Source organism: Mytilus californianus, unplaced genomic scaffold (genome assembly GCF_021869535.1).
Source record: "Mytilus californianus isolate M0D057914Y unplaced genomic scaffold, xbMytCali1.0.p SCAF_6, whole genome shotgun sequence".
In the NCBI taxonomy this organism is placed as follows: Eukaryota; Metazoa; Mollusca; class Bivalvia; order Mytilida; family Mytilidae; genus Mytilus; species Mytilus californianus.
In genome coordinates this window covers 21,205,529-21,233,218 of record NW_026262712.1, presented here as the reverse complement: position 1 = coordinate 21,233,218, position 27,690 = coordinate 21,205,529, and the positions used below count along the sequence as shown (strand labels likewise).

Genomic DNA, 27,690 nt, shown 5'->3' with positions numbered 1-27,690 from the left:
AAATAATTCAGATTTCAATAACCTCTTTGTTCCTTTCATGTGCAGAGCATAGTTCTTGTTTGAAAAATTATATCTAGAACTTCATCACCCACCGCCATACCCTACAATCGCCTTTGTTGTCAGTGCCTCTGGGGACAATTAATTTTTATAGATACTAAAAGTAAATTTTTATGGACATACTATGTATTTCTTATTATTTTTTAGTAAAATTTATGCATTGTTTATATCACTTACTTATCCCATGTGTATTTTTGTTTTATTATCCATGCTAACGTTTGGATTTTTCTGTTGTTGATTTGATATCCATGCTGACGTATGGATTTTTTATGCTTTATTGTCCATGCTAACGTATGGAATTTATGTTTCTTACTATCCATCCTGACGTATGGAATTAATGTTTTTTCAATCCATGCTGACGTATGGTTTCAACCTGCTTCCACTATCCATGCTGACGTATGGATCTCTTTATCTTACTATCCATGCTGACGTATGGATCTCTTATATTTTACTATCCATACTGACGTATGGATTCTTCTTGTCTTATACTATCCATGTTGACGTATGGGTTTTACTTGATTTTTCTTTTCATGCTGACGTATGTCTCTTTTTCTTGTTATCTTATATTCATGCTGATGTGTGAACTATCTCAGTATTTTATTATCCATGCTAACAAATGGTCTACTGTGCCTTTTACTATCCATACTGACGTACGGAAATTCTTTGTCTAAATACTTTCCACTTTTTTGCATTACTTAATTTTGTGCTTATTAATACTAAATCATATGTTTATTCAGTTATATTATACTTTGGTATGCTAATTCGATACAAATTCTACACATTAGCCTTTGTATCTTATTCCCCAAGTTTTAATTTTTATATTTATATGAAAAGGGGGATAACTCAATTTTAATTTCAAAAGTGTCAAACAGCTGTTAGTCCCCAGTTTTTTCAAGTTGTAATTTGTTTATGTAAATATATATATATGTTGTTAGATTAGACATTTTTAGTTAGTAATAAAATGTTTCTTTTATCCTATTGTTGTGAACATAGATAGATTCAAAGTATGACAGAGGTGCTGGTATAAATCCGTGAGACAGCAAAAAGAATAGAATCTCGTATATAGATATAAGAAGATGTGATATGAGTGCCCTTAGAAGCAGCATCAGTTCAAACTTGGCAATAGTTTATTTAATACTACAGTATAGGACTTATAAGTTGGTATAGTTTGCTCAGGTCACAATGTTGTTTGGTCTTTAAGGTAAGAAATAGTAATAGGTTGGTAAAGTTCCAAAGATTGGCTTTTTTAATACATGTATCCAGCTTGATTATTGTGGTATATGACATGAGACATTTGCTAGTTTGTTTGTACATGTAGATATCCAAATATTGTCGTCATTTTACATTAGGAAATAACTGGTCTATAAAGGGGCACTTAAACTACTAAAATCTGAAGTATGAGTTTTTTTTTTGTTCAATCATTATTGAAAGTGACATAGTGAAATAATAACTATTTGCATTAAGCAGCCACTATGTTTCAATTTTGTCAAAATAAGCTAAGAAAACATTGATGATGAATTATTAACTTGCAAAGTTGCAAGTGAATAACTTCGACCTCATTGAATCTGTATTCATGTGAACTTCAATTTAACCTCTTAGCTAGAGATGGATAACACATGCATTAATATTGTGCATGTTAAGCTATTTAAAGGACAAGAATGTCAACATGAAAGCTTAATACAAAAATTTATGATAAAAGAGATGATTTTTCATTTCCTATCGTTAATTATCCATTTTTAGATGGTGACGTTCCCTTGTCACCATCTTACGGTGTTTATATATCTCAACTTGTACGATTCGCTCGTGTTTGTAACAACGTTTTAGATATTAACTAGAGAAATTTATGTATTACTGAAAAATTATTACACCAGGGTTTTCGATATCACAAACTAGTCAAAACATTTACTAAATTTTATCATCGGTACAAGGACATCATTCGTAAATATAACTCAACATGCAGACTTCTTATACGTTCAGGTATTTCACATCCAATCTTTTATGGTAACATTCTTTACAAAGCACAAAAATGTCAAAAGCTTTTACCTTTGTTTCACCATCAATAAAATTGAGAATGGAAATGGGGAATGTGTCAAAGAGACAACAACCAGACCATAGAGCAGACAACAGCCTCAGGTCACCAATGAGTCTTCAATGTAGCGAGAAACTCCCGCACCGGGAGGCGTCCTTCAGCTGGCCCCTAAACAAATATGTATACTAGTTCAGTGATAAAGGACCTCATACTAAACTCCCAATTATACACAAGAAACTAAAATTAAAAATCATACAAGACTAACAAAGGCCAGAGGTTCCTGACTTGGGACAGGCGCAAAATTGCGGCAGGGTTAAACAATATCTACTTATGTTGAAGGGAAGACTTGCGCATGATTTTCATTGTTTGAAATAGTCCCGGCTACCAAAATTAAAAAAAAGGAGATGTTGTATGATAGCCAATGAAACATCTATCCAACAGAGAACATGAATGTTAACAACTATAGATAAATTACTGCCTTCAACAATGTACAAAACTTATATAGTAAAAAGGTATATTAGTATTTTTACAAAATCAAGCATTTTCAATTACTGTAGCAGATGGTCTGAATGCCATCTATAATGAAGGGTGAACTGTCTGATTTTAATTGGCAAGTAGACCACATAAGGTTTTACAGCACTGTAATAAGACAGAAAACTTTAAAGGACCTACAAAGACGTTACCTCCAGTTCCAGTGTGATAGCATCAGAAGGTACTGTACTTGTTATAATACATGAACTTCCTGATACTGTACCATAGTGTGGAGTGATGGTGGCTCCACCTAAAATTAAAAGTATAATTAAAACTCAACAAATTATTTCAAATTTACTGTAAATCAGAAATTATTGCAAGGTTTTTATTAGTGAGAATCATGTAACTGGGTGAACATCACAATAATAAGAAATGGCATCCTGCTATCTGATACAGGTGTAATACCACCATTGATTTTCCCCTATTAGTCTTTGTTAAATTTGCACTTTTCAAAAAAAATGTTTTTATCCTGTCCAGTACTTATAATAGAAAAAAATTCACATAAAATTTCATTGCATATAAGAAAATAACCATCACTGGAAGTTAACCAATCAAATTTCTCCTGTGTACAAGATTTAGTAACCATGTAACCTCAAGTTTACAAAATATTCTATAGAAACCCCAAATAAAAAAATAATGGTGCTTTGAAATACCCAAGACATATGTTTATGACACAAAAATGTTTTACTGCAATAAAATGTAGGATTAATTACCTACAACTGTCAAATTCAAGGGAATATTTTTTTTCGACCTATTTTCGTATACAACTGGATGTGACGTACCATGATTTGGTGGTATTGCACCTAAATATATCTGAATGCAGATTTTCCTGAAATTGCAATATTTAAATCTCACATTTTTGTCTTTTCTTCTAAAATGGTAATAATAAATGCCTGCAATAATTTCTGAACTTACATTATATTGATTTAAACAATCATCTCTAATATTGTTCATTAAAGAGATACTTCTGACAACTACAGAGACATGGCCATCAGTTCTATCTACTCTGAAAACTAGCAAATCTTTCCACATATTTTAGAGTAGTTGCCCAATTCTTTGGAATCCTTTAAATTGTTAAAAAATTATAAGGGCTATATTAAAAGTGCAAATTGCAACAATGATCATCATGACAAGATGTATCCATCCTGAAATTAGAGAGAAATCTGTTGTTTTGGAGTATTTACAACTGAAAATGGTAAGAAATCTGTTGTTTTGGAGTATTTACAACTGAAAATAGTCAGAAATATGTTGTTTTGGACTTTTTAGAGAGGAATATATGATTTTTTTAGATATCTATGACTGATATCATGAAAAATATAGGAGCTAGGTTAAATGTGTAAGTTGCAAAAATGTTCAGCACAAGAAGATTTATTAACAGTGCAAATTTTAGAAAAAGTCAACATGTTTATGAGCTATTGTCCCTAAAATTAAAATTATTCCAATGTTTCACATTTTTTCTGTTACTTTGAAAACTATAAGTAGATATAGGAAGATGTGGTATGAGTGCCAATGAGACAACTCTCCATCCAAGTAACACTTTATTAAAGAAAACCATTAAAGGTCAAGGTACAGCCTTCAACACGGAGCCTTGGCTCACACCGAACAGCAAGCTATAAAGGGACCCAAAAATTACTAGTATATAACCATTCAAACATGAAAATCAACTTATTTAAAAAACTTCAAAGTTTATCACTTAACCTTGTCTGATGACATGTGCATTTTAAAATGATTCTCTAAACCAAATAAATTATTATTCATAATAGCTGGAAAAAACACAGATAGAAATAGCTGAGCAATGAAAATGAGGTAAAGGTAATTGATATACTGTGGGTTCATTAAAATTTGTTAGATACCAATTTTCATGGGCACAGAGAAAACCTGAATTTTAAAGTCCAACAAATTACAAATGTTCTAAAGAAATGTATGCAGACTTTTCCAAAACAATGAAATTAAATATCAACGAATATGAACATTTTCCTCAAACCTGGAAAATTGGTATCCATGAAAATAAATGAATCCACAGTATGCAAGTCTCTACGCTTCTTAATGCTTAATATCTAAACAATTTACTTTCACTGTGACTGATCATCATCCCTTTGTCTTGCATTTTTTTTAAATTGTTCCAGGGGTGAAAAATATAACAAGAGTGCACAGGCTGAAATGTCTCGCCTTCTTTACTAATCATTGATATTATGTTGATAGTCCTAAATATAAAGGTTTATTACAACTGTCACATAAACTTAACTTTAACCAAGAAAACTAAACATTGACCAATGAACCATGAAAATGAGGTCAAGGCCAGATGAACAATGCTAGGCAGGCATTTACAGCTAACAATTCTTCCATACAACAAATATAGTTGACCTATTGCTTATAGTTTAAGAAAAACAGATCAAAACACAACAAGAGTGCACACGCTGAAATGTCTCGCCTTCTTTACTAATCATTGATATTATGTTGATAGTCCTAAATATAAAGCTTTAATACAACTGTCACATAAACTTAACATTAACCAAGTAAACTAAACATTGACCAATGAACCATGAAAATGAGGTCAAGGTCAGATGAACCATGCTAGGCAGGCATGTACAGCTAACAATTCTTCCATACAACAAGTATGGTTGACCTATTGCTTATAGTTTAAGAAAAACAGACCAAAACACAAAAACTTAACACTGAGCAATGAACCTTGAAAATGAGGTCAAGGTCAAATAAAACCTGCGTGACTGACATATAGATCATAAAATATTTCCATACACTAAATGTAGTTGAACTATTGCATATAGTATTAGAAAAAAAGATCAAATCTCAAAAACTTAACTTTGACCACTGAACCATGAAAATGAGGTCAAGGTCAGATGACACCTGCCAGCTAGACATGTACACCTTACAATCATTCCATACAGCAAATATAGTAGACCTATTGCATGCAGTATTAGAAAAAAAGTCCAAAACTCAAAAACTTAACTTTGACCACTGAACCATGAAAATGAGGTCAAGGTCAGATGACACCTGCCAGCTAGACATGTACACCTTACAATCATTCCATACACCAAATATTGTAGACCTATTGCATACAGTATAAGAAAAACAGACCAAAACACAAAAACTCAACTATAACCACTGAACCATGAAAATGAGGTCAAGGTCAGATGACACCTGCCAGCTAGACATGTACACCTTACAATCCTTCCATACACCAAATATAGTAGACCTATTGCATACAGTATAAGAAAAACAGACCAAAACACAAAAACTCAACTATAACCACTGAACCATGAAAATGAGGTCAAGGTCAGATGACACCTGCCAGCTAGACATGTACACCTTACAATCCTTCCATACACCAAATATAGTAGACCTATTGCATACAGTATAAGAAAAACAGACCAAAACACAAAAACTCAACTATAACCACTGAACCATGAAAATGAGGTCAAGGTCAGATGACACCTGCCAGCTAGACATGCACACCTTACAATCCTTCCATACACCAAATATAGTAGACCTATTGCATACAGTATAAGAAAAACAGACCAAAACACAAAAACTTAACTATAACCACTGAACCATGAAAATGAGGTCAAGGTCAGATGACACCTGCCAGTTGGACATGTACACCTTACAGTCCTTCCATACACCGAATATACTAGACCTATTGCTTTTAGTATCTGAGATATGGACTTGACCACGAAAACTTAACCTTGTTCACTGATCCATGAAATGAGGTCGAGGTCAAGTGAAAACTGTCTGACGGGCATGAGGACCTTGCAAGGTACGCACATACCAAATATAGTTATCCTATTACTTATAATAAGAGAGAATTTATCATTACAAAAAATCTGAACTTTTTTTTCAAGTAGTCACTGAACCATGAAAATGAGGTCAAGGACATTGGACATGTGACTGACGGAAACTTCGTAACATGAGGCATCCATATACAAAGTATGAAGCATCCAGGTCTTCCACCCTCTAAAATATAAAGCTTTTAAGAAGTTAGCTAACGCCGCCGCCGCCGCCGCCGGATCACTATCCCTATGTCGAGCTTTCTGCGACAAAAGTCGCAGGCTCGACAAAAACCTAACACTGAGCAATGGACTGTGAAAATGAGGTCAAGGTCAAATAAAACCTGCACGACTGACATAGAGATCATAAAATATTTCCATACACCAAATATAGTTGACCTATTGCATCTAGTATTAGAAAAAAGACCAAAAACTCAAAAACTTTACTTTGACCACTGAACCATAAAAATGAGGTCAAGGTCAGATGACACCTTCCAGCTAGACATGTACACCTTACAATCATTCCATACAACAAATATAGTAGACATATTGCATACAATATAAGAAAAACAGACCAAAACACAAAAACTTAACTATAACCACTGAACCATGAAAATGAGGTCAAGGTCAGATGACACCTGCCAGTTGGACATGTACACCTTACAGTCCTTCCATACACCGAATATACTAGACCTATTGCTTATAGTATCCGAGATATGGACTTGACCACCAAAACTTAACCTTGTTCACTGGTCCATGAAATGAGGTTGAGGTCAAGTGAAAACTGTCTGATGGGCATGAGGACCTTGCAGGGTAGGCACATACCAAATACAGTTATCCTATTACTTATAATAAGAGAGAATTTAACATTACAAAAAATCTTAACTTTTTTTTCAAGTAGTCACTGAACCATGAAAATGAGGTCAAGGACACTGGACATGTGACTGACGGAAACTTCGTAATATGAGGCATCCATATACAAAGTATGAAGCATCCAGGTCTTCTACCTTCAAAATATAAAGCTTTTAAGAAGTTAGCTAAAGCCGCCCCCACCGGATCACTATCCCTATGTCAAGCTTTCTGCGACAAAAGTCGCAGGCTCGACAAAAACTATATGGTTTGCGTGTTTATAGGAGACTTAGGTACCCGAGGTAGCTGCTGCAGAGATGTCGATTTGTTTACATGGTATGGAAGTTCCGGCATTCCTGGTGATAACATCAAGAACAAGGACACCATTCAGATAGACCCATACATCATCACCTCCGCCTACAGTCAGGGTCTCGTTACCCTGGTATATAAAGCCTGATCTGATTGCAGTTGTAAATCTATAATTATATAAAAGTTGAAATCAGTACTATTATAAAAGAAAAAAAAACAAAGCTACTTTCCACATAAGACCATAAGACCGATGGGGCAATCATCAGTGCTTCTGCACAAGTCCGATTAGATTTTTACAAGACTGGGGCTTCGGGCTACCACTTTACGTCAAAGATTGTTTTAAAACATGGACATGTACAATGAATATAAAATAAAATAAATCATGTGGTTATTTTACAGTTGATTTATACAAACTATTTTCCACACTCGACAGCATAAAAAACGCAGACCAAAAACTTCATACTTTTATTTCACAAGGGTTGTTTAGCTCAAGAAAAAATGTAGACAACCTGAGATTATTTTCTGGCTACTGAAATTTTGAGTTGGCCACTTAATTTTCATGTGGCCAGTTGGCAACTTTATTTCAGAAGCTACTTTGAGGGCTGTATTGCATTCAAACATCAATCCATTGGTTATAACATAAAATAGTCATGTGACTTTATTGACACCTAACCAATACAATAAAATTGAACTTAAAACTTAATACTTGTTAAAGGCTTTTACATAAAAAAAAAACATATGATTAAAACATCAGTACTGGTATATTCAATGAAAAATGTACAAGAAAAATCATTTTACCCAAAATTGTGCCATGCAGCATAGCAGTCTTTAGCCTGGTCTCCATAACCCTGGCCATCAATGGGGAAGTAACTGTTTGTGGCATATCTGGAAAATATACATGTTAATTTGTACTGAAACAATTCATAATTAATTTAAAACATTCAACTACAGGCAAGACATTTAGGAGATTACTGTATGAAAAACTTACAGTACAAATGATATATTATAGAGAAATTATACCTTTTACATGTTTTATAATATTTCCCAGCAGGCACCCGATGTTGTACAGACATTGATATTTGGTTGAAAATAGGTCGCAACATTGGCGACCTAAATTCAACGTCGGTTCAACGTCGACTGGCAAACGTCTGTCGGACGTTATAGAATGACGTCTATATAACCTTGTTTTTTGGTCACGACCTTATACAACGTCGACACAACATTGGATTCCAAATGTCGGTCGGACGTCTTAATTAATCTAAAATATCGAAATAACACGTACCTGGACATATATACCCAGCAGGCACGCAACCTTTTATTTATATTGGTTTACTTGTTTTTTTGAATAAATTCAACGATTACTGTAGATAATATATCTAATTGATATGATTAAAGTGAATGAATAAACTGTTTTAAAATTTTCTCCGTAAAATATTTCAATTACACGAAACAGATTTGATTTTAATTGGCGCATGCGTATGAGGCCGACATTTCGAATTTATGTGCGCCAATTTGATTACAACAACAATTTCTACGACGGATGCTGTAAGAAGTGCAAAGTAAGTGTAATTTTCATTTATTGTTTGCTTTAATAGTAGATATATCATTATTTAGTGTAAACAGTATTGTAGCTGTAATAAGTCGCTGTTAGTGTACAGTGATCTGTGCAGATCAGATCTCGGATCACATATAATTTATAATTGAAGCCTCAGCGAACAACTATAGGTTGACCTTAAGATATATTTGACTTGTAAATTGAAAATTGGGTGAAGGAACATGTGTTAAAAAAATTATGAACAATGATTTGGTAAAAAGCCAAAGTGTGTGGCAAATATATTCTAATATTAGTTTAAACATATTTTATTGTTCAAAATGGACAAATGGATATTAGATACAAGTTTTTCAACTTATAGTAACGATTTCTCCAAAATTCTATCATTGCAGATACAGAGAGGATGGATTAATAATATATCATTGAACATCGGATGAAATTAAAGAATTTATTCGTCTGGCAAGTATTGAAATAATTATCTATAACCCCTTATTGAAGTTAAATTCACTTATGTAAATTCAAACGATAACATTTCGTTCTTATTTATATATGTTGATGCAATTACAAGTCAACGATTTACAACACATGATATTCTTGACCTTGGAATACATTTAAAACAAACAAATTCTTTTCTACTCTATCTGACACTCACAGCATGTATTCCAACATGTTATCGGTGAAGTAATACACAGATAAGAAACACGTGTGACCATAGCAAATTAATACACAATCTGACCAATTTCAAAGTGGTTTATATGATAACGTCGAAATAGATGATGTGTTTAATACCATGAATACTGATGCTTTATCAATTGACCGTACTTAATTGTTACAGCACATAAAATTCAAGGAAAAAGCAAATATTACTATAGTTTTGGTATCTAAACATAACCCATATACATGTATATGTAAAATAAAAAAAAGTATCACAAAAGACTGGAATTTATTACAGTTTGAAGAAGAATGTAAACAAAGTTTCAATGTTTAACTTCTTCTTGCGTATAGCAAACATGCCAAAAATATCTATTGATGAAGAATTTAAATATAAAATAAAATATATCAATATAATTAATTATAAACGAATAATATTTAATTTGAATTGTAGTAAAATTATAGGGGTCTATCTGGCAATGTATGATACATTTTTTTATGGGTGTTTTATAATACAAAATGAGTGTTTGTCAAGATCTCGGTGCTTGCTATGCATTATTGTTTCTCAAGATGAGTGACTGTACAGATCTCGGTGCTTGTGGGGTATTATTGTACCTCAAGAGTGACTGTCAAGATCTTGGTGCTTGCTATGCATTATTGTTTCCCAAGATGAGTGACTGTACAGATCTCGGTGCTTGTGGGGCATTATTGTTTCCCAAGATGAGTGACTGTCAAGATCTTGGTGCTTGCGGTGCATTATTGTTTCCCAAGATGAGTGACTGTCAAGATCTCTGTGCTTGTGGGGCATTATGTTTCTCAAGATGAGTGACTGTGAAGATCTCGGTGCTTGTGGGGCATTATTGTTTCCCAAGATGCGTGACTGTCAAGATAATGGTGCTTGTGATGCATTATTGTTTCCCAAGATGAGTGACTGTCAAGATATCGGTACTTGTGGTGCATTATTGTTTCCCAAGATGAGTGACTGTCAAGATCTCGGTGCTTGTGGGGCATTATTGTATCTCAAGATGAGTGACTGTCAAGATCTCGGTGCTTGCGGTGCATTATTGTTTCCGAAGACGAGTGACTGTAAATCTCAGTGCTTGCGGTGCATTATTGTTTCTCAAGATGAGTGACTGTCAAGATCTTGGTGATATTTCAAGATAATTTGAAAAAAAAATTTATATTTTCCATCATTGATCTGTGTTTGCAATGTATGATCCCTTGCTTTATATAAAAAAATATAAAGAATATTTTTACTATACCTAGAACAATTTGTTATTGAAGTCAGGGGTATAATTGTTTGCCTCAAAATTCGCTTAAAACATCGATAATGCAGCACTAGTGACATTATGTTGTTAACACTAAACTGTTTGGTTTTTACATAAATTATACATTTTTTTATTTTAGAAATGGTACCTGAAGTACCCATCTAGCAGAATGGGACAAGTGGTCGGAAGAAGAAAGCTAGGACATCAACTGATGGAGCAGCAGACATCAATAGAAATGGAGCAGAAATATGACATTGATGTTTTTTTTAAAAATACCACATTAAAATATGTAGATTCATTCAATTATTTATTGTTTTGTTTCAACACATATTTCAAGTGTTCAAAGCTCATAGTTCTGCTTTTTAGAACTTAGCTAATTGATATTTGTTGGTTTCTCCTATATTTACTTGGCAAAACCTTATATGTCCACTTCAGGCTCTACATATCAAGTCAAAAATATAATTTACTGGTCAAGCTCGGACAATGCGACCATTTTTTAACCCCTGGTCAACAGCAGATTGATGTGCAAAGTAGTTGTGGAGACATGAATTATAAGGTTACCAACCTTTGTTGGAAGGAATGATTTTCTGAGGTTTTAAATATGTTGAAGCACTTATTCAGGACGTCAACTTGTATGAATTATTGTTTCATTACCTTAATTTGTCCAATTTAAGAACGTTAATAAGGATTTACATTGGTCTTTAATTAGCTCTGAAGACATCTGAGGATATTTAAAGAGGTTAAATAGTGGTTGTTATGACGTTGATTAGACGTTGTATAGATATCTGAGGATATTTAAAGAGGTTTAATGGTGGTTGTTAGGATGTTGATTAGACACGGTACAGACATCTGAGGATATTTAAAGGGGTTTAATGGTGGTTGTTAGGACGTTGATTAGACGTTGTACAGACATCTGAGGATATTTAAAGAGGTCTAATGGTGGTTGTTATGACGTTTATTAGACGTTGTACAGACGTGGAACATCCTTATTTGAGTTCATCCTGTTGGCTGATCTGATGTTGTACCAACATTGTACTGATGTTGTAACTACGTTGTACAGACGTTGAACGGACGTATGTCAAGACGTTGGGTAGACGTCAGTTTTTGACGTCTAAAAAATATCATATACAACCAAAATCTACTTGGGCACAACGTTAGGGTCTGACGTCCAACTGATGTTTATACAACGTCAAATGTCTGCTGGGTTGCTATATCCTATTTTTTGTATATTGAAAGCTGATAAAATATGGATATTTAAACCCATCTCCCCGTGATATTATTTATAATAGTGATTAAACACATCTTACACTGTAATTCATAATCAAAGAAATTAAGGCGAAAAATTATTCTAGTTTTTCAAATGATAACGTATTTTTCTAAAAAAATATCTGAATAATGAGTATAACTATGAGTGCATAACAGGGCTTTCAAAACGGTCTTATTTTCCGGACAAGTTCGTTAAATTATATAAATGACTTGTTGTGCCAAGGCTGAAACGGTCATTTTAATATAGTTAAGAAAAAAAACATAGTTAAGAAAAAAAACAGACATTTTAATATTGTTTAGAAAAAAAAATGAAGTTTATACGATATTTTTGACCTGACCTTTTACCTTAAACAGCCAAACATTTCCGGTCATATAAGTGACATGATTAATAATAACTATCCAAAACAAACCCTACTATAATACCCTCTCATTACAATCAAGATTAATTAGTTCTCTGATTTCTGAGTTTACCTTTTCAGGCGACAGGTCACCTATTTTGTACTGGATATTTATCAGTCTAGTATTTAAAAACTATTAATAAAATGCTTCGCTGAGCGCAGCCTGATACGACCACAGAGGTTGAACCCTGAACAGTTGGGGCAAATTTGGACACGAAATTCAAGCTTGATACTGTCTGAATTTGGGTTGTGATAAAATTTTTGACATAATATAGGTTTCTGACACAAAATAAAGGTCAAGATCTTACAAATCTATTGCGCAATTATGTGCAATTAAAGATTTCTTCTTGAAACTTTTCAAAAATTTAAAATTTGAAAAATGTTGAAAACAAAACTTGAACCCCTTAAAAAAGTTGGTACCCCCCAAACTTTTTGAATCCCCCTTGGAGCAATTACCCCCACACTCGATCCCAGCCTTTCCTGTGTAGTATGGAACCTTGTAGTACAATTTCAGAGAGATCCATACACTTAAACACAAGTTATTGTCTGGAAACTAGAAAAATGCTTGTTTTTGGCCCTTTTTTGGCCCCTAATTCCTACATGAATGGGGCAATAACCACCAAACTCAATCCCAGCCTTCCTTTTGTGATATGGAACTTTGTAGTACAATGTCAGAGAGATCCATACACTTACACACAAGTTATTGTCCAGAAACTACAAAAATGCTTGTTGTTTACCCCTTTTTGGCCCTTAATTCCTAAACCATTAAAACCATAACCCCCAAAATGAATCCAAACCTTCTACTTGTGGTATTAGACATTGTGGTACAATTTCAGAGCAATTGAAATACTTATACACAAGTTATTATCCTGAAAGTAGAAAAATGCCAGTTTTGGCAGCCTTTTGGGCCCCTAATTCCTAAACGGTTGGGACCATCATCCCCAAAATCAATCCCAACCTTCCCTTTGTGGTATTGAACCTTCAATGATCAATTTCAAAGAGATCCATTCATGTAAACTAAAGTTATTGTCTGGAAACCAAATGTGTCTTCGGACGACGACGACGCAGACAACATCATACCATTATACAATCCCAAAAAATTTTTTGCGGTCGTATAAAAATCATTTTCTTAAATTTCAGCGGTTTGTAACTGACTAATTTAGTCAACAAAATTCAGATTACCAGAAATGTATATAAATATGGTTTGATGAAAATTTAAAAAGGTAGTAATAAAGGTTTGAAGAGAAAAATTGTAAGAACCATGTGGTTTGAACTAGTCACTCGTGCGCATGTGCGCAGGTGTGAGATTAAACTATGCATCCAAATTTTCATAAATTCTAAAAATATCATTAATACCTATATGTAACATTCTTGTTGAGTCTTTTCCTGTAGAAAAAAGGAGGAAAGTTCTACTCAAACACAATCGTACTTTGTAAAACGTACACTGATTTTACGTATCCGTCTCTGGTCCATGTTTTACCATTGTCTAGTCAACATGCGGTAATAGGAAAAGTACTTTTTAAAAATGAAAGTGAAGTTATTGACAGCGTAATTTTGCACAAATAAAGAGTCTTAGATAGATTATTATACTCTTATGTTGCACACTGCGAATGAAGCACAGTCAAATTAACAGTTAGCTCCAGAACATCGAATTTATATTAAAAATCAAGTCAAATACCGTTTTTTGTGTCAATCATAATTCATATGATGCCAAACTGATTACTATGGTTGCCTTTTGTAACTAAGTCTTAAGGGATTAAAATCTGGATAAGACAAAAATGTTTGGTTGGCTCAAATACTTTTTTGAAGCCCTGGTGCACAAAGACATATTGAAACATTTACTGAAATTAAGTCGTTGGTATGCATAAAGAGAAGCTGACAGAATCATATATATTGACCAATGAGTAGGCACTGATGCCCCAGTATCTGCTGTAAGTATGATGCTATTATATGTACTGACCTATGAGTAGGCACTGATGCCCCAGTATCTGCTGTAAGTAGGATGCTATTATATGTACTGACCTATGAGTAGGCACTGATGCCCCAGTATCTGCTGTAAGTATGATGCTATTATATGTACTGACCTATGAGTAGGCACTGATGCCCCAGTATCTGCTGTAAGTATGATGCTATTATATGTACTGACCTATGAGTAGGCACTGATGCCCCAGTATCTGCTGTAAGTATGATGCTATTATATGTACTGACCTATGAGTAGGCACTGATGCCCCAGTATCTGCTGTAAGTATGATGCTATTATATGTACTGACCTATGAGTAGGCACTGATGCCCCAGTATCTGCTGTAAATAGGATGTTATTATATGTACTGACCTATGAGTAGGCACTGATGCCCCAGTATCTGCTGTAAGTATGATGCTATTATATGTACTGACCTATGAGTAGGCACTGATGCCCCAGTATCTGCTGTAAATAGGATGTTATTATATGTACTGACCTATGAGTAGGCACTGATGCCCCAGTAACTGCTGTAAATAGGATGTTATTATATGTACTAACCTATGAGTAGGCACTGATGCCCCAGTATCTGTTGTAAGTATGACAGAATCATATATACTGACCTATGAGTAGGCACTGATGCCCCCGTATCTGCTGTAAGTATGATGGTATCATTAAATGCCATGTTAGTGCCAGGATTATCAACAAACCATCCAGAGAAGGTGTCAGAAGAAGGATTGGAAGATCTCTTCAGCCAGGCTCCATATGGACTTGGTATATATGTAGGCTTACTTATTGTTGTGTCTGCATATCCAGTGAAGTCAGAATCTGTTACACTGGAGATAAAAGTTGTTATGTTAGGTACTATAAGGACTGAAATGATGTAAAATAACTATCAATAATATTAGCAAATGCTTCTGATGCTAAAATATGTTTTGAGTAAAAAAAATCTTGACACTGAATTACTAAGTAATGAAATGAAATATTTTGCAGTTGTTTTTTTTAGCAAATTATTATAGGAGCCATACAGTGACCTATATCTGTTAATTTCTATGTCATTTGGTCTCTTGTGGAGAGTTGTCTCACAGGCAATCACACCACATCTTCTTTTTATATGTGAAGCATACTTGTTCAATAATGTATAAATACAGTGGCGGATCCAGAAATTTTCATAAGTGGGGGCCCACTGACTGCCTAAGAGGTTCAGTGATTCCCTATATAATCAACCAAATTTTTCCCACAAAAGGGGGGGCCCGGGCCCCCTGGGCCCCCCTAAATCCGCCTCTGAAATACATATAATTTATTCTAACACTGCAAAGATAATGTTGCTGGTGGACTGTGGGTCCCTGATTTAATCATCAACCAGTTAAGTGAAACCAAAATCAAGTCAGTGAAAATTGTCTGACATATTCAAAATATGGATGAAACTTCTGGCATTTGTTAAAAAAAACTGCCAAAACTGCCTCAAATTGAGATATTGTCCTCAATATTTAGATATGAGTAACACGACTCTGCCAAAAACAGTGTTTTGTTAAAAGACGATGCTCATGACTACACATGTTAAATAATTTTTTGGGTTTATATCAATTTTGACCAAAATCTACACAAAATACAGCTCATATTTACATTTTCTTGCGTTTAAAAGAATAGCAGGAACATTTGTATTAACAATGCATATGAATTTTTAATTTAGTCACGTGAAAATTTTCATGTGGGAAAAATATTTTGAAAGCCTTCACTTTCTACCCAACAGTTGTAGTGTCAAGTTTATTTTTACATATTTCAGATATGTAACATTTATTAGTTTTAATTCATGTTTCTGCTCATGATTAGATATGTTGTGTTTCGAATAATTATCTTATATTTCATTTCTTTTTTATACCGTCCAAGTATACCTCTTGAGACAGTCTTCCGAGCATAGGGTTTTGACACAGGTTTCCAACTTTTTTCCACTACATATTAAGTATTTAATGAAGTTTGACAGAGTTAACTCGTTTTAGTTGGTTGTTCCTGGCCAGAGGGATCGTCGATGAAAGAGACTTTGTCATTATTTGGTATTAATTTAAATATACAGCATATCAGAACTCAGTCATCATTTATAATTGTATTGATTTATTTATGTATTTATGCTTATGAATTGTATTTTCAATTTATTAAAATCCTGTCTTCAACCTGTCTGGGTTATCAGCAATATGAATATATTGTTTTGTATTATTAAAGCCTATGTATTTATGGGAAAGAAGTTAAGGTAATACCATAAATATCTCATCCTTGGCAAAAACACAAAAAAAAACAGGAATGTGTTGGGATTGTGTCCATAGTACAGGGATGCCCCACTCGCACTATCATTTTCCAGATTCCGCTGACTGTTAAATTGGGGGTCAAAACTCTAATTTGGCATTAAAATTAGAAAGATCATATCATAGGGGAACATGTGTACTACGTCTCAAGTTGATTGGCAACTTTTTACTATTTGTTCATAACATAAACAGGATACCAGGAGATGATTTAGAGTAATTTTAAGAATATTGTAACAAATCCATAGACTCCTGCTTAGCTTTAAGACTTCTTATCTTAAAACCACCAGGGATTATCTTTCCTCATCACAATAAAGTTTATCATATATGGTTAAAGGGTTAAGCCAGTATTATGTTTCCTAGAATGTAACAAACCATATCATACAAACACTACCCCCCCCCCCCCCCCCCCCCAAAAAAAAATACATTAAATTGACAGTACTGTTCTAAATTCCATCTATCTAAGTCACAAGAGGTTATCATATACATCAACAGTCAATCAATTTGACAAGAATGATCCTTACTGGTATTTTTATAAAATAATATTTGCAGTAGTCTATTTATTTCATGTCAAGCAATTACCCATACAGAACTTCAGTAAAAAAAAATCCCTTAGATTTCACTCATCCTTTTTACTGATTTCACATGTTCTTATGATGGCAAATTTGTTGACACATAGAGGGCAGCCTTCTAGCTATATATATAGTAAGCAATATTGTCACTGACAATACAAACACCAAGATATACATTTGTTAGTGGCCTTGAATAACATGATGTAGTTTTGTTAGACTGTATAACCCTGGACTTCAGCTTCCAATTTCCCCTTATAAAAATAACAGCACTCAGTCTGGTGATAACTGATATCATTTTAAAATCTTTAATATTTTCTGATCTAATGGGTGACAAGATTTGCGGGTCAATCTCAACAACCTGCAGGTATGAGCTTTGCTGACTGGTACCCTGCAGGTGTGAACTTTGCTGACTGGTACCCTGCAGGTATGAGCTTTGCTGACTGGTACCCTGCAGGTATGAGCTTTGCTGACTGGTACCCTGCAGGTGTGAACTTTGCTGACTCTTACCCTGCAGGTATGAGCTTTGCTGACTGGTACCCTGCAGGTGTGAGCTTTGCTGACTGGTACCCTGCAGGTGTGAGCTTTGCTGACTGGTACCCTGTAGGTATGAGCTTTGCTGACTGGTACCCTGCAGGTATGAGCTTTGCTGACTGGTACCCTGCAGGTGTGAGCTTTGTTGACTGGTACCCTGCAGGTGTGAGCTTTGCTGACTGGTATACATATCCTGAAAGAAAACGTGATTGAACAAACCGAAGGATACACTAAACATTCTTTTGTAATTGCTTACCTAAAGTCATAATAAATTATTGGCAGAACCCAATCATTTACTCCAGGGGTACCTCCAGGGGTAACTGAAAATGAATGAAATTTGATCAATTTGCTCGTTATAATAAATCCTTAAGTAACAATATAAACATTTAATCACTGATCTGAAAATTCATTTAGCATAATAAGACATTTTTCAATAACTGCAAATCATGTTTTCTCTACAGTGTAAGTTTTTTTATTGCATTGACTAATGTTGTAACAATGAATGGCTAGTTCATATTTACATCATATTTTATTCAGTTTGCTACTCCGTTTGTTCATAGAAAAATACCAAGACCTTAAATTGTTGATAAATATTCTGTAAAAATTTCACAAATAATACATGATGGTTTTTAAGTATAGATTCTAGGTTCAAACGTTGTTTCTCATCTTAATTACATGTAATAGCCTGTTCTTTTTATTTATCTTTGTATATTTCAAACTTTAACTGTTTATTCCATCTTGGTAATATTGTTTTGGTGTGGCTCTTTTTATATGCATCTTCCATTGTGTTATTGTGCTATGGTCATTTTATGTATTCTTGTCCTTCATTGTCTATAGAATGTCTCTATGCCATTTGTTTTTATGTGTTGACATAGTTGTTTTTTATAGTGATTAAGATTATAACACAATGTTGACAGATGCTGTACTCATCATATTTTTGACATTTTTACCTATTATATCTACTATTATCAATTAACTACTCTGTTATTGGACTTACTTAGATGAAAACTGCCTATGCAATACAAAAGTGTCAACTTGGCTAATACGGAATAACTCTTCCATTATTGATTTTTTTTCTGTTATTGCAGAGTTCTGATCCAGCCAATACAGGATTTTGGAAGTCTCAAATTTTTAGATAAAAAGTCTGGATGAACACAAACTTAATGTAAAATGATGTTTCTTCGATCAGTTTTTTTAAAAATAATCCTTTGGTTTCTGCATTACTCATGCAATGGCAGTACCTTTCCAATTACTATTTATGTGTTGGGTCTTAATATGAATTGTAACACTTTTATAGTGACTGGAAAGGGTAAAACAAATTGTCAGAAAATGTAGAAGATACCAAGTAACAGCACCAGATCATTGATATTGCAGCTTATAACAAGAGGCTCTCAAGAGCCTGAATCGCTCACCTGTATTTCAGAGGAGAAGATTTTAAAATGTTAGCAAACTTGATGAACAAATTGTGTAAAATCGTCTTTAAAGGGCAATAACTCCTTAGGGGTCAATTGACAATTTTGGTCAGATTAACTTTTTTGTAGATCTTACTTTGCTGAACATTATTGCAGCTTACAGTTTATATCTGTCTATTATAATATTCAAGATAATAACAAAAAACTGCAAAATTTTGTTAAAACTACCAATTTGGTGGCAGAAACCCAACAATGGGTTGTTCGATTTGTCTGATAATTTCAGGGCCAATAGATCGAGACCAATTGAACAATTTTACCCCATGGCAGATTTGCTCTAAGAGATTTAGTTTTTGAGATATAAGCCATAAACTGCATTTGACCCTTATGTTCTATTTTTAGCCATGGCGGCCATGTTGTCAATGGATCAAAACTTCGGATACATATTACAAACAAGATACCCTAAGGAACATTTAGTTAAATTTGAAGGTAATTGGCCTAGTAGTTTCAGAGAAGATTTTTAAATGTTAGCAAACTTGATGAACAAATTGTGTAAAATTGTCTTTAAAGGGCAATAACTCCTTAAGGGGTCAATTGACAATTATGGTCTTATTAACTTTTTTGTAGATCTTACTTTGCTGAACATTATTGCTGTTTACAGTTTATATCTATCTATAATAATATTCAAGATAACAAAAAACTGCAAAATTTCCTTAAAACTACCAATTTAGTGGCAGCAACCCAACAATGGGTTGTTCGATTCGTCTGAAAATTTCAGGGCCGATAGATCTTGACCAATTGAACAAATTTACCCCATGTCAGATTTGCTCTAAAATCTTTAGTTTTTAAGATATAAGCTAAAAATTGCATTTGACCCCTATGTTCTATTTTTAGCCATGGTGGCCATGTTTGTTGATGGATCAAAACTTCGGATACAATTTATAAATGAGATACCCTAAGGAACATTTAGTTAAAGTTTGAAGGTATTTGGCCCAGTAGTTTCAGAGGAGAAGATTTTTGAAATAGTTTACGACGACAGACGACGACAGACGACGGACGACGACGGACGCCAAGTGATGGCATAAGCTCACATGGGGCCCTTTGGGCCCCGGTGAGCTAAAAAGAAACTCAGATTTGGAAAGTTCCACTTCAAGGTAGAAAAATGTTAATCTTTTGTGAAATGAAATAAAAAATATGTTAATTAATAAAAATATCATTATACGAGTATTTGGTAGAGCAGGGACGACAGTCAAGGTGCCGTGTGCAAAACTTTTTATGTCACGTGGTACGATTTCAGCTTCTGTTTGGCAATTTCAAATTCTGTAAAAGATCGATTTGTACTTATTTTAAAATCAAATGTACTCTACTGAATTGGGGTATTTATTTTAAATATATTATTAATCAAAATAAAATTAACTCTGCCGTTGCATCATAGGGGAGTATTGATCAATAATTATCTTTACATGCCAGACATGCCGCTGTGCTCGTCTGCCCTCGGACGACAGTCCTTATTTGGTCAAGAGACTGGCATTACCAATGGGAAGGGGGCTTCCAGTGATGACCAGTCACATGACTAAATAGCTGATTGGTTTGTGATTGTAGTGCACTCACTTCAATTAGAAAATTTAGCGTGGTTGAACACAGCAAAGTTTCATGCAGAAACTAATTTTGTATTATATAAACGCTTGGATTATTTATTGAGTGCTTTATCAACATACATATGTAAGTCACGTTTCTTGCTTATTATGGCATCAGTTTTTGAACAATTTAAAGCTATACTGGGATTTCCCGAGTGGTTCCAACTGTCGGACGAAGAAATTTCTACTTTGAACTCTTACTTGTCTGAAACCGAGAACGATGTCAATCGGGCTTTGTGGTCATTAAAATTGGATTGTGCCGCATGTTGCAGTGGGTGTATTTTTTGTAACTTTTCTGCCGTTGTGCCCTTTTGTGTACCATGCAAAAGTACACACACAGATTAGAATTGATTATCGCTGTAAACTGACATTCACGATTCAGACTATTCAATTGATCAAATTTCGAACAAAATCGACAAAAACGCATTTTGGTCATTAGCAATCAGCAATGGAAGATATCGAAAAGGTGCAAGCGTGGGCAACCGCCAAAAAACTAGACGAAAGTACCGTTGACGAATTGCTGAAGAATGGATTCAACAGCATTGAATCGTTGTCCTTGTTGACATTAGAGGACATCAAAACTTTCCATATTCCGCTAGGACAAGAAAAGATGTTAATGCGTGCGGTGGAGAAGACATTTGTGAAGGAAACGCAAGTTAACGGAGCGACAAACATGGCGGCAAATGACGCGGAGCCTCAATCCGATATCAGAGCCAGAAGTTCAATAACAGGAAGTGGATTAGAAATGCATCCCAATCAACGAGACGGAGAGGACCCTTATATCCGGGCATTGATGGATCAACTAAATACCAATCAACTGAGTGCGACAGGATTACCAGAAACTTCCCAGAACAACACACAGAAAGGTACAGTTCCTGGAGTCAGTGACATTTTTTCGTGGCAGGACCCGCAGTTATGCCTAAAATCGGTGCCAATAGTGGACTCTAAACATTTAGATATTATTGACTTTGTTTGTTCCGATGTTTTTCAATCTGATAACAATGAAAGTTTAATTTCTCAGGCTAACGGGGGGCAATTGGTGTTCAAGTCTGGCCCTGTAAAACCCAAATTGGAGTCAATAACACTTTGTCAGTGGTCAATGGCCAATATTTCTATTATGTACAAGTTGCTGGAAACTGGGGCTCTTACCCCTCAAAATTATCTAGATTATATGTCGTATTCAAAGCGCATATACCAATTAATTACTTGTTATGACATGGTCTCTGTCTTCTTTTATGACAGAGAGTACAGGGGTTTACAACACCAACATAAATTTAGCTGGTGCACTGATGTTCCCCATCTTCAAACAGTGTTCTTACGCCCTAGATTCCAGCAACCTAACAATGTAAATATGTCTAATAATTCAAAGTCTTGGGGGAAAGGCACCTCAAAACCTGCAGGGTATGCATCCCATTCTCATGCAGGAAAGGAGATATGCAGACGGTTTAATGGGAGAAGGGGTTGTCAGTCAACCTTCTGTAAATTTGAACACATCTGTTCAGTACCAGGTTGTAACCGGGATCACTCGGCACAATCACACTCATTTGGTGGCCCTCCAAAAAACTCAGGGTAAAGTCTCTACGTGATCTTAATCTAAAAGTTTGGCAGCTGGAACTGGAAAATGACTTTGATAAATCCTTTTTACTAAACGGTATTGAAAATGGTTTTGACATTATTTCAAAATTTGAAATCCCTTCATTCGTAGAATTAAAGAATCACCCATCAGCAAACCCGAAAAATCCACTTTATGACAAGGCACATGCCCAGATTTTAATTGAAATAGAAAACGGAAATTATTTATTTGCGCAGTCTACTCCCAAAATTATTAGCCCTTTAGGCATCATACCAAAGCCTGATGGGGGTGTACGCATTATTCATGATTGTAGTAGGCCAGTAGGTACTTCCGTTAACGATCTCGTGGACGAGTTTCCTAAACAAAAATTTCAAACTATTGATGATGCTGCTAAATTGGTGGCTCCAAATTATTTTTTGGCAAAAGTGGATTTAAAATCTGCCTATAGATCTGTTCGAATTAGTAAGCAAAGTCAACAAGTTACTGGATTTAAATGGGTTTTTCCTAATGGCATTGAGCATACTTTATATGATTACAAATTACCTTTTGGTGCAAAATTAGCACCTAATATTTTTCATAGATTGTCTCAGTCTGTCAAACGTATGATGTCACATAGAGGCTTTACTATTGTCGCATATTTAGATGATTTCTTGATATGCGAACCAACACAAGCAAGATGTTTAGAAGCGCTAAACACACTAGTTCGCCTATTGTGTTCTCTAGGTTTTTTGATCAGCTGGTCCAAAGTTGTAGGCCCTTGTCAAAAAATAACCTTTTTGGGGATTGAAATAGATTCCACGCTTATGGAATTGCGCCTCCCTGATGTAAAACTCTCTGCCTTGAAGAATGATTTAGCAGAGTTTAAGCAGCGCCAGCGCGCATCAAAAAAGCAGCTCCAATCTTTAGCAGGCAAATTAAATTGGGCATCCGCAGTGGTTCATGGCGGAAGAGTATTTCTTCGCAGGATCATTAATAGCTTTACATGTCTTAAGCAAGACTGGCACAAAATACGCGTCCAGGGTGAACTTCTAGCAGATATCACTTGGTGGCAGGATTTTATTGCTTCCTTCAATGGGAAATCCCTTATTTTAGATAAGATACCAATTGCGTCTGTTATAACAGATGCTTGTAAAAGCGGAGGGGGCGGCTTCCATGATTTAGACTGGTTCTATGTCAATTGGGAACAAGATTTCCCTCGTTGTTCTAGTTTCCATATCAATGAACTTGAGGCTTTTTCAGTTATTTTAGCTGCTAAACGCTGGTCTAGTAGTTGGGAAAATAAAAGAGTTATTGTTCTGTGTGATAATATGGCCACAGTTGCCTGCATTAATAAATGTACATCTCGTAACAAGATCTTAATGGGTTTTTTAAGGGAACTTTTTTGGTTGTCAGCCTCATTCAATTTTCACATTAAGGCTGTTCATGTCCCAGGCTCTAGCAATGTGTTAGCAGACCACATTTCAAGGCTCCATGAATCGAGTTCATTTGAGTTTTTTATGAGATATTGTTTACCCCAGCCCCTGTTTATTTCCCAATTGTACGAACATATGTCTAATGCTGCCCTTTCTTTTCTTTTGTTTAGGCATACAGGGCACCAGGGATCTAAAGGAACTTGATGATCTGGTCCTCCATTTTCGGGGTAATACATTTGCGGAATCAACAAAAAAGACATACATGACTTATTTAAAATCCTATGTACAGTTTTGTAAAATGTTTAAAATACCTCTATTTCCTTTATCAAATGAGAATGCCGCACGTTACATTGCATTTTTATCTCGCAGGCTGCAATATAACTCTATTTCAAATTATTTGATTATTATTAAATTAATTCATGTTGAAGCAGGATTACCAGATCCAATAGCTGGTCATTTTGTACATTCTGTTTTGCAGGGGGCAAAAAGAGTACTTGGAACTGTTAGCAATAGGAAGTTACCCATCACCCCATCTATTCTGAGACGAATTTTTACCACCATCAATCTGTCATGTACCGGGGACTTGGCTTTCTGGGCAGCCTGTTTAGTTGTATTTTTCTCATTTCATAGGAAGTCAAATCTTTTGATCCCGTCTCCATCCCAGTTTGACCCAAAGGTGCACTTAAGCAGGCAGGATATTATTTTTCAATCCAAAGGGGTTGTTTTGAGAATCCGCAAAACCAAGACCATTCAATATGCACAAAGAGTGCTTGAGATTCCTCTACCCAGAATTCCTGATTCCCCTTTTTGTCCAGCAGGGGCGTTGTTGTTGTTACATAATATGGTTCCAAATAATACAACACCATGTCCTGCATTCATTTATTTACACAAACATTTAGTTACCCCACTCACATATCCAGCCTTTTTGGCTCGTTTGAAACACGCTTTACTCCTTTTAGGTATTGACAGCAGCCAATATTCAGGTCATAGTTTTCGCAGAGGTGAGGCCTCCTTTGCCTTGGAGTGTGGCCTGCCAGGTGAGGTCATCCAAGCGCAAAGAGACTGGTGTAGCGATGCCTACAAATCCTATTTGGACCCATCCTTGTCTTACCGTCATCAGGTGATGCATGCTTTTGCTACAGCCTTTACCTCATCTTCCTTAAAATAATTTCTACTCACTACTATACAGGTTTGGGCAAATTTTTGGAGTACCACAGTTTTGCAGATCTATGTAATTTTGTCTTTGGCTATATTTGCCAATTATGTTTGCATCTAATTGGAATTATAATTAAACTGTGGATTTACTTGGCCCAAACCTGTATTTAGTTTTTATTCAGCCTCAAATAATGTAATGGTTTCTTCACTAGACTCTGAACTAGTTATTTGAATTGGTTCAGGACCTGGTTGAGACTCCTCATACAGAAGTTGTATACTCACACTTTTACACTAGGAAAATACAAGCAGAGATAGCCATTAAATATACATGTAGGATTTTGTCTGAGAGATGGTAGCAGCACAGCAAATCTTACCAGGGGGCAAAAAAGGGTGGGGTTAAGGGGAGGGGGTTAAGAGTTATGATTGGATTAATGGGGTATTTATTTTAAATATATTATTAATCAAAATAAAATTAACTCTGCCGTTGCATCATTAGGGAGTATTGATCAATAATTATCTTTACATGCCAGACTGGTGTTGGATTGCCGCTGTGCTCGTCTGCCCTCGGACGACAGTCCTTATTTGGTCAAGAGACTGGCATTACCAATGGGAAGGGGGCTTCCAGTGATGATCAGTCACATGACTAATTAGCTGATTGGTTTGTGATTGTAGTGCGCTCACTTCAATTAGAAAATATAGCGTGGTTGAACGCAGCAAAGTTTCATGCAGAAACTAATTTTTTATTCCCATCCACCGCACCACTTTGTTTATTGCATGTGTTTCTTTTACTAGTTCTTAGTTAATTTGTAGTTTTGTTTGTTATGAGTACCACAGTTTTGCAGATCTATGTAATTTTGTCTTTGGCTATATTTGCCAATTATGTTTGCATCTAATTGGAATTATAATTAAACTGTGGATTTACTTGGCCCAAACCTGTATTTAGTTTTTATTCAGCCTCAAGTAAATGTAATGGTTTCTTCACTAGACTCTGAACTAGTTATTTGAATTGGTTCAGGACCTGGTTGAGACTCCTCATACAGAAGTTGTATACTCACACTTTTACACTAGTAAAATACAAGCAGAGATAGCCATTAAATATACATGTAGGATTTTGTCTGAGAGATGGTAGCAGCACAGCAAATCTTACCAGGGGGCAAAAAAGGGTGGGGTTAAGGGGAGGGGGTTAAGAGTTATGATTGGATTAATCATATAGAATAAAGTAAGTTTTCACAGAGAGAGATTTATGGATGATCGAAAATCACTTCTACATAAAAAAAAAAAAATAACGACTTTTTTTCCCTTTTATGGTAAATTGTACCTGTGAAGATTATATTCCGTAATGGCTGGAATTTTATTCGATGTCTTAATAAATATAAGGCTAAAGTTTTTGTTAATATTCTGTTAATTCGCTAGTAGAAGTCATTGAAATTTATAACAGTTAAAGAATCTTGTTTATACAACCTAAAACATAAAAGGTCTCCTTAAGTCTCCACCGTTGCTACATAGTACGAGCTAAAAAACGACGATTTTCAAATAAAATGTCCAAATATATTTGTCAAATATGCGAGTAAATACCAACCTAATGCATAAAAACTATATTTTGTGTGTACTTTGATTGTATTCAAGATATGATGAAAATGTTTCAGTCAATAAAAACCGTGTAAAGGAACAGCTTTTAAAAATTGTTTATAATTTGTGTATTGCTGGTTCGGCATCAAATAAAATGTCCATATATATTTCACTACAAACCAGTAAAAGTCTGAAATGGCCTATATCTGTACTCGACTGTACTGATTTTTACTCGACCAGTCTGAACTTGTCTGAATTTTACTCGACATTACTCGACCCCAGTCTTAACCATACTCGACCGTACTGATTTGTACTTTACCCTTATCTTTGCCATTGAAAATAGTTTGAACTATCACTCGACCAGTCTGAAACAGTCTTAACCCATTCTCGACCTGTACTCGACCAATTTTTTCAGTCTAAACCATACTCGACCAAAGGTCTGAACAATACTCGAGCAGTCTGAACCATACTTGACCAGAAAACCTATACTTTTTTTTAATTTTAGCTGTTAAAATTAATTTCTTTTTTTCTGACATGACAACAGCCACAATGAAATAAAGATATATATAAAAACATATTTTTACATCCTTACATGATTCTCAGAATTATCAAATAGAGATAGTTAAATTAAATTATCTTATATAATAATTTAATTATATCAATTTTAAAGTTTTAGAGTTAAAAAAAAGATTTTCTTTTAACTAAAAAACCACAGCTTTACTGAGGGTAATAAAACCTTAGTTATTAAGGTGCTTCTTGTTTGGCATGTGTGTTTTTTTTTTTTTTAAACTTAATTTTCCTAAATTCCTAAAGAAAAACTAAATAGGTTTCATGGTTACATACAATAGTTATATAATTATCTTTTTAATGAGGTAACAACAGC

General features: G+C 34.8%; 1 protein-coding gene and 1 long non-coding RNA gene across 2 annotated transcripts in view; both read right to left on the bottom strand.

The window, feature by feature from the left end:
- LOC127705275 (uncharacterized) overlaps nucleotides 1-27,690 on the bottom strand; it is a 431,608-nt gene that overhangs the window by 245,337 nt on the left and 158,581 nt on the right. Inside the window, exons 29-33 of the mRNA XM_052209598.1 lie at nucleotides 18,309-18,372; nucleotides 15,276-15,488; nucleotides 8,359-8,445; nucleotides 7,549-7,727; nucleotides 2,770-2,867 (exon numbers count right to left, since the gene is read on the bottom strand). Coding sequence (XP_052065558.1) covers nucleotides 2,770-2,867; nucleotides 7,549-7,727; nucleotides 8,359-8,445; nucleotides 15,276-15,488; nucleotides 18,309-18,372 — 641 coding nt within the window. The remainder of the gene's footprint in view (nucleotides 1-2,769; nucleotides 2,868-7,548; nucleotides 7,728-8,358; nucleotides 8,446-15,275; nucleotides 15,489-18,308; nucleotides 18,373-27,690) is intronic.
- Nucleotides 5,017-6,820, bottom strand: LOC127705278 (uncharacterized). The gene is made up of 2 exons (XR_007983805.1): nucleotides 6,126-6,820; nucleotides 5,017-5,978 (listed from the first exon to the last, which is right to left on the bottom strand). It is a non-coding gene; the product is annotated as an uncharacterized LOC127705278 (long non-coding RNA).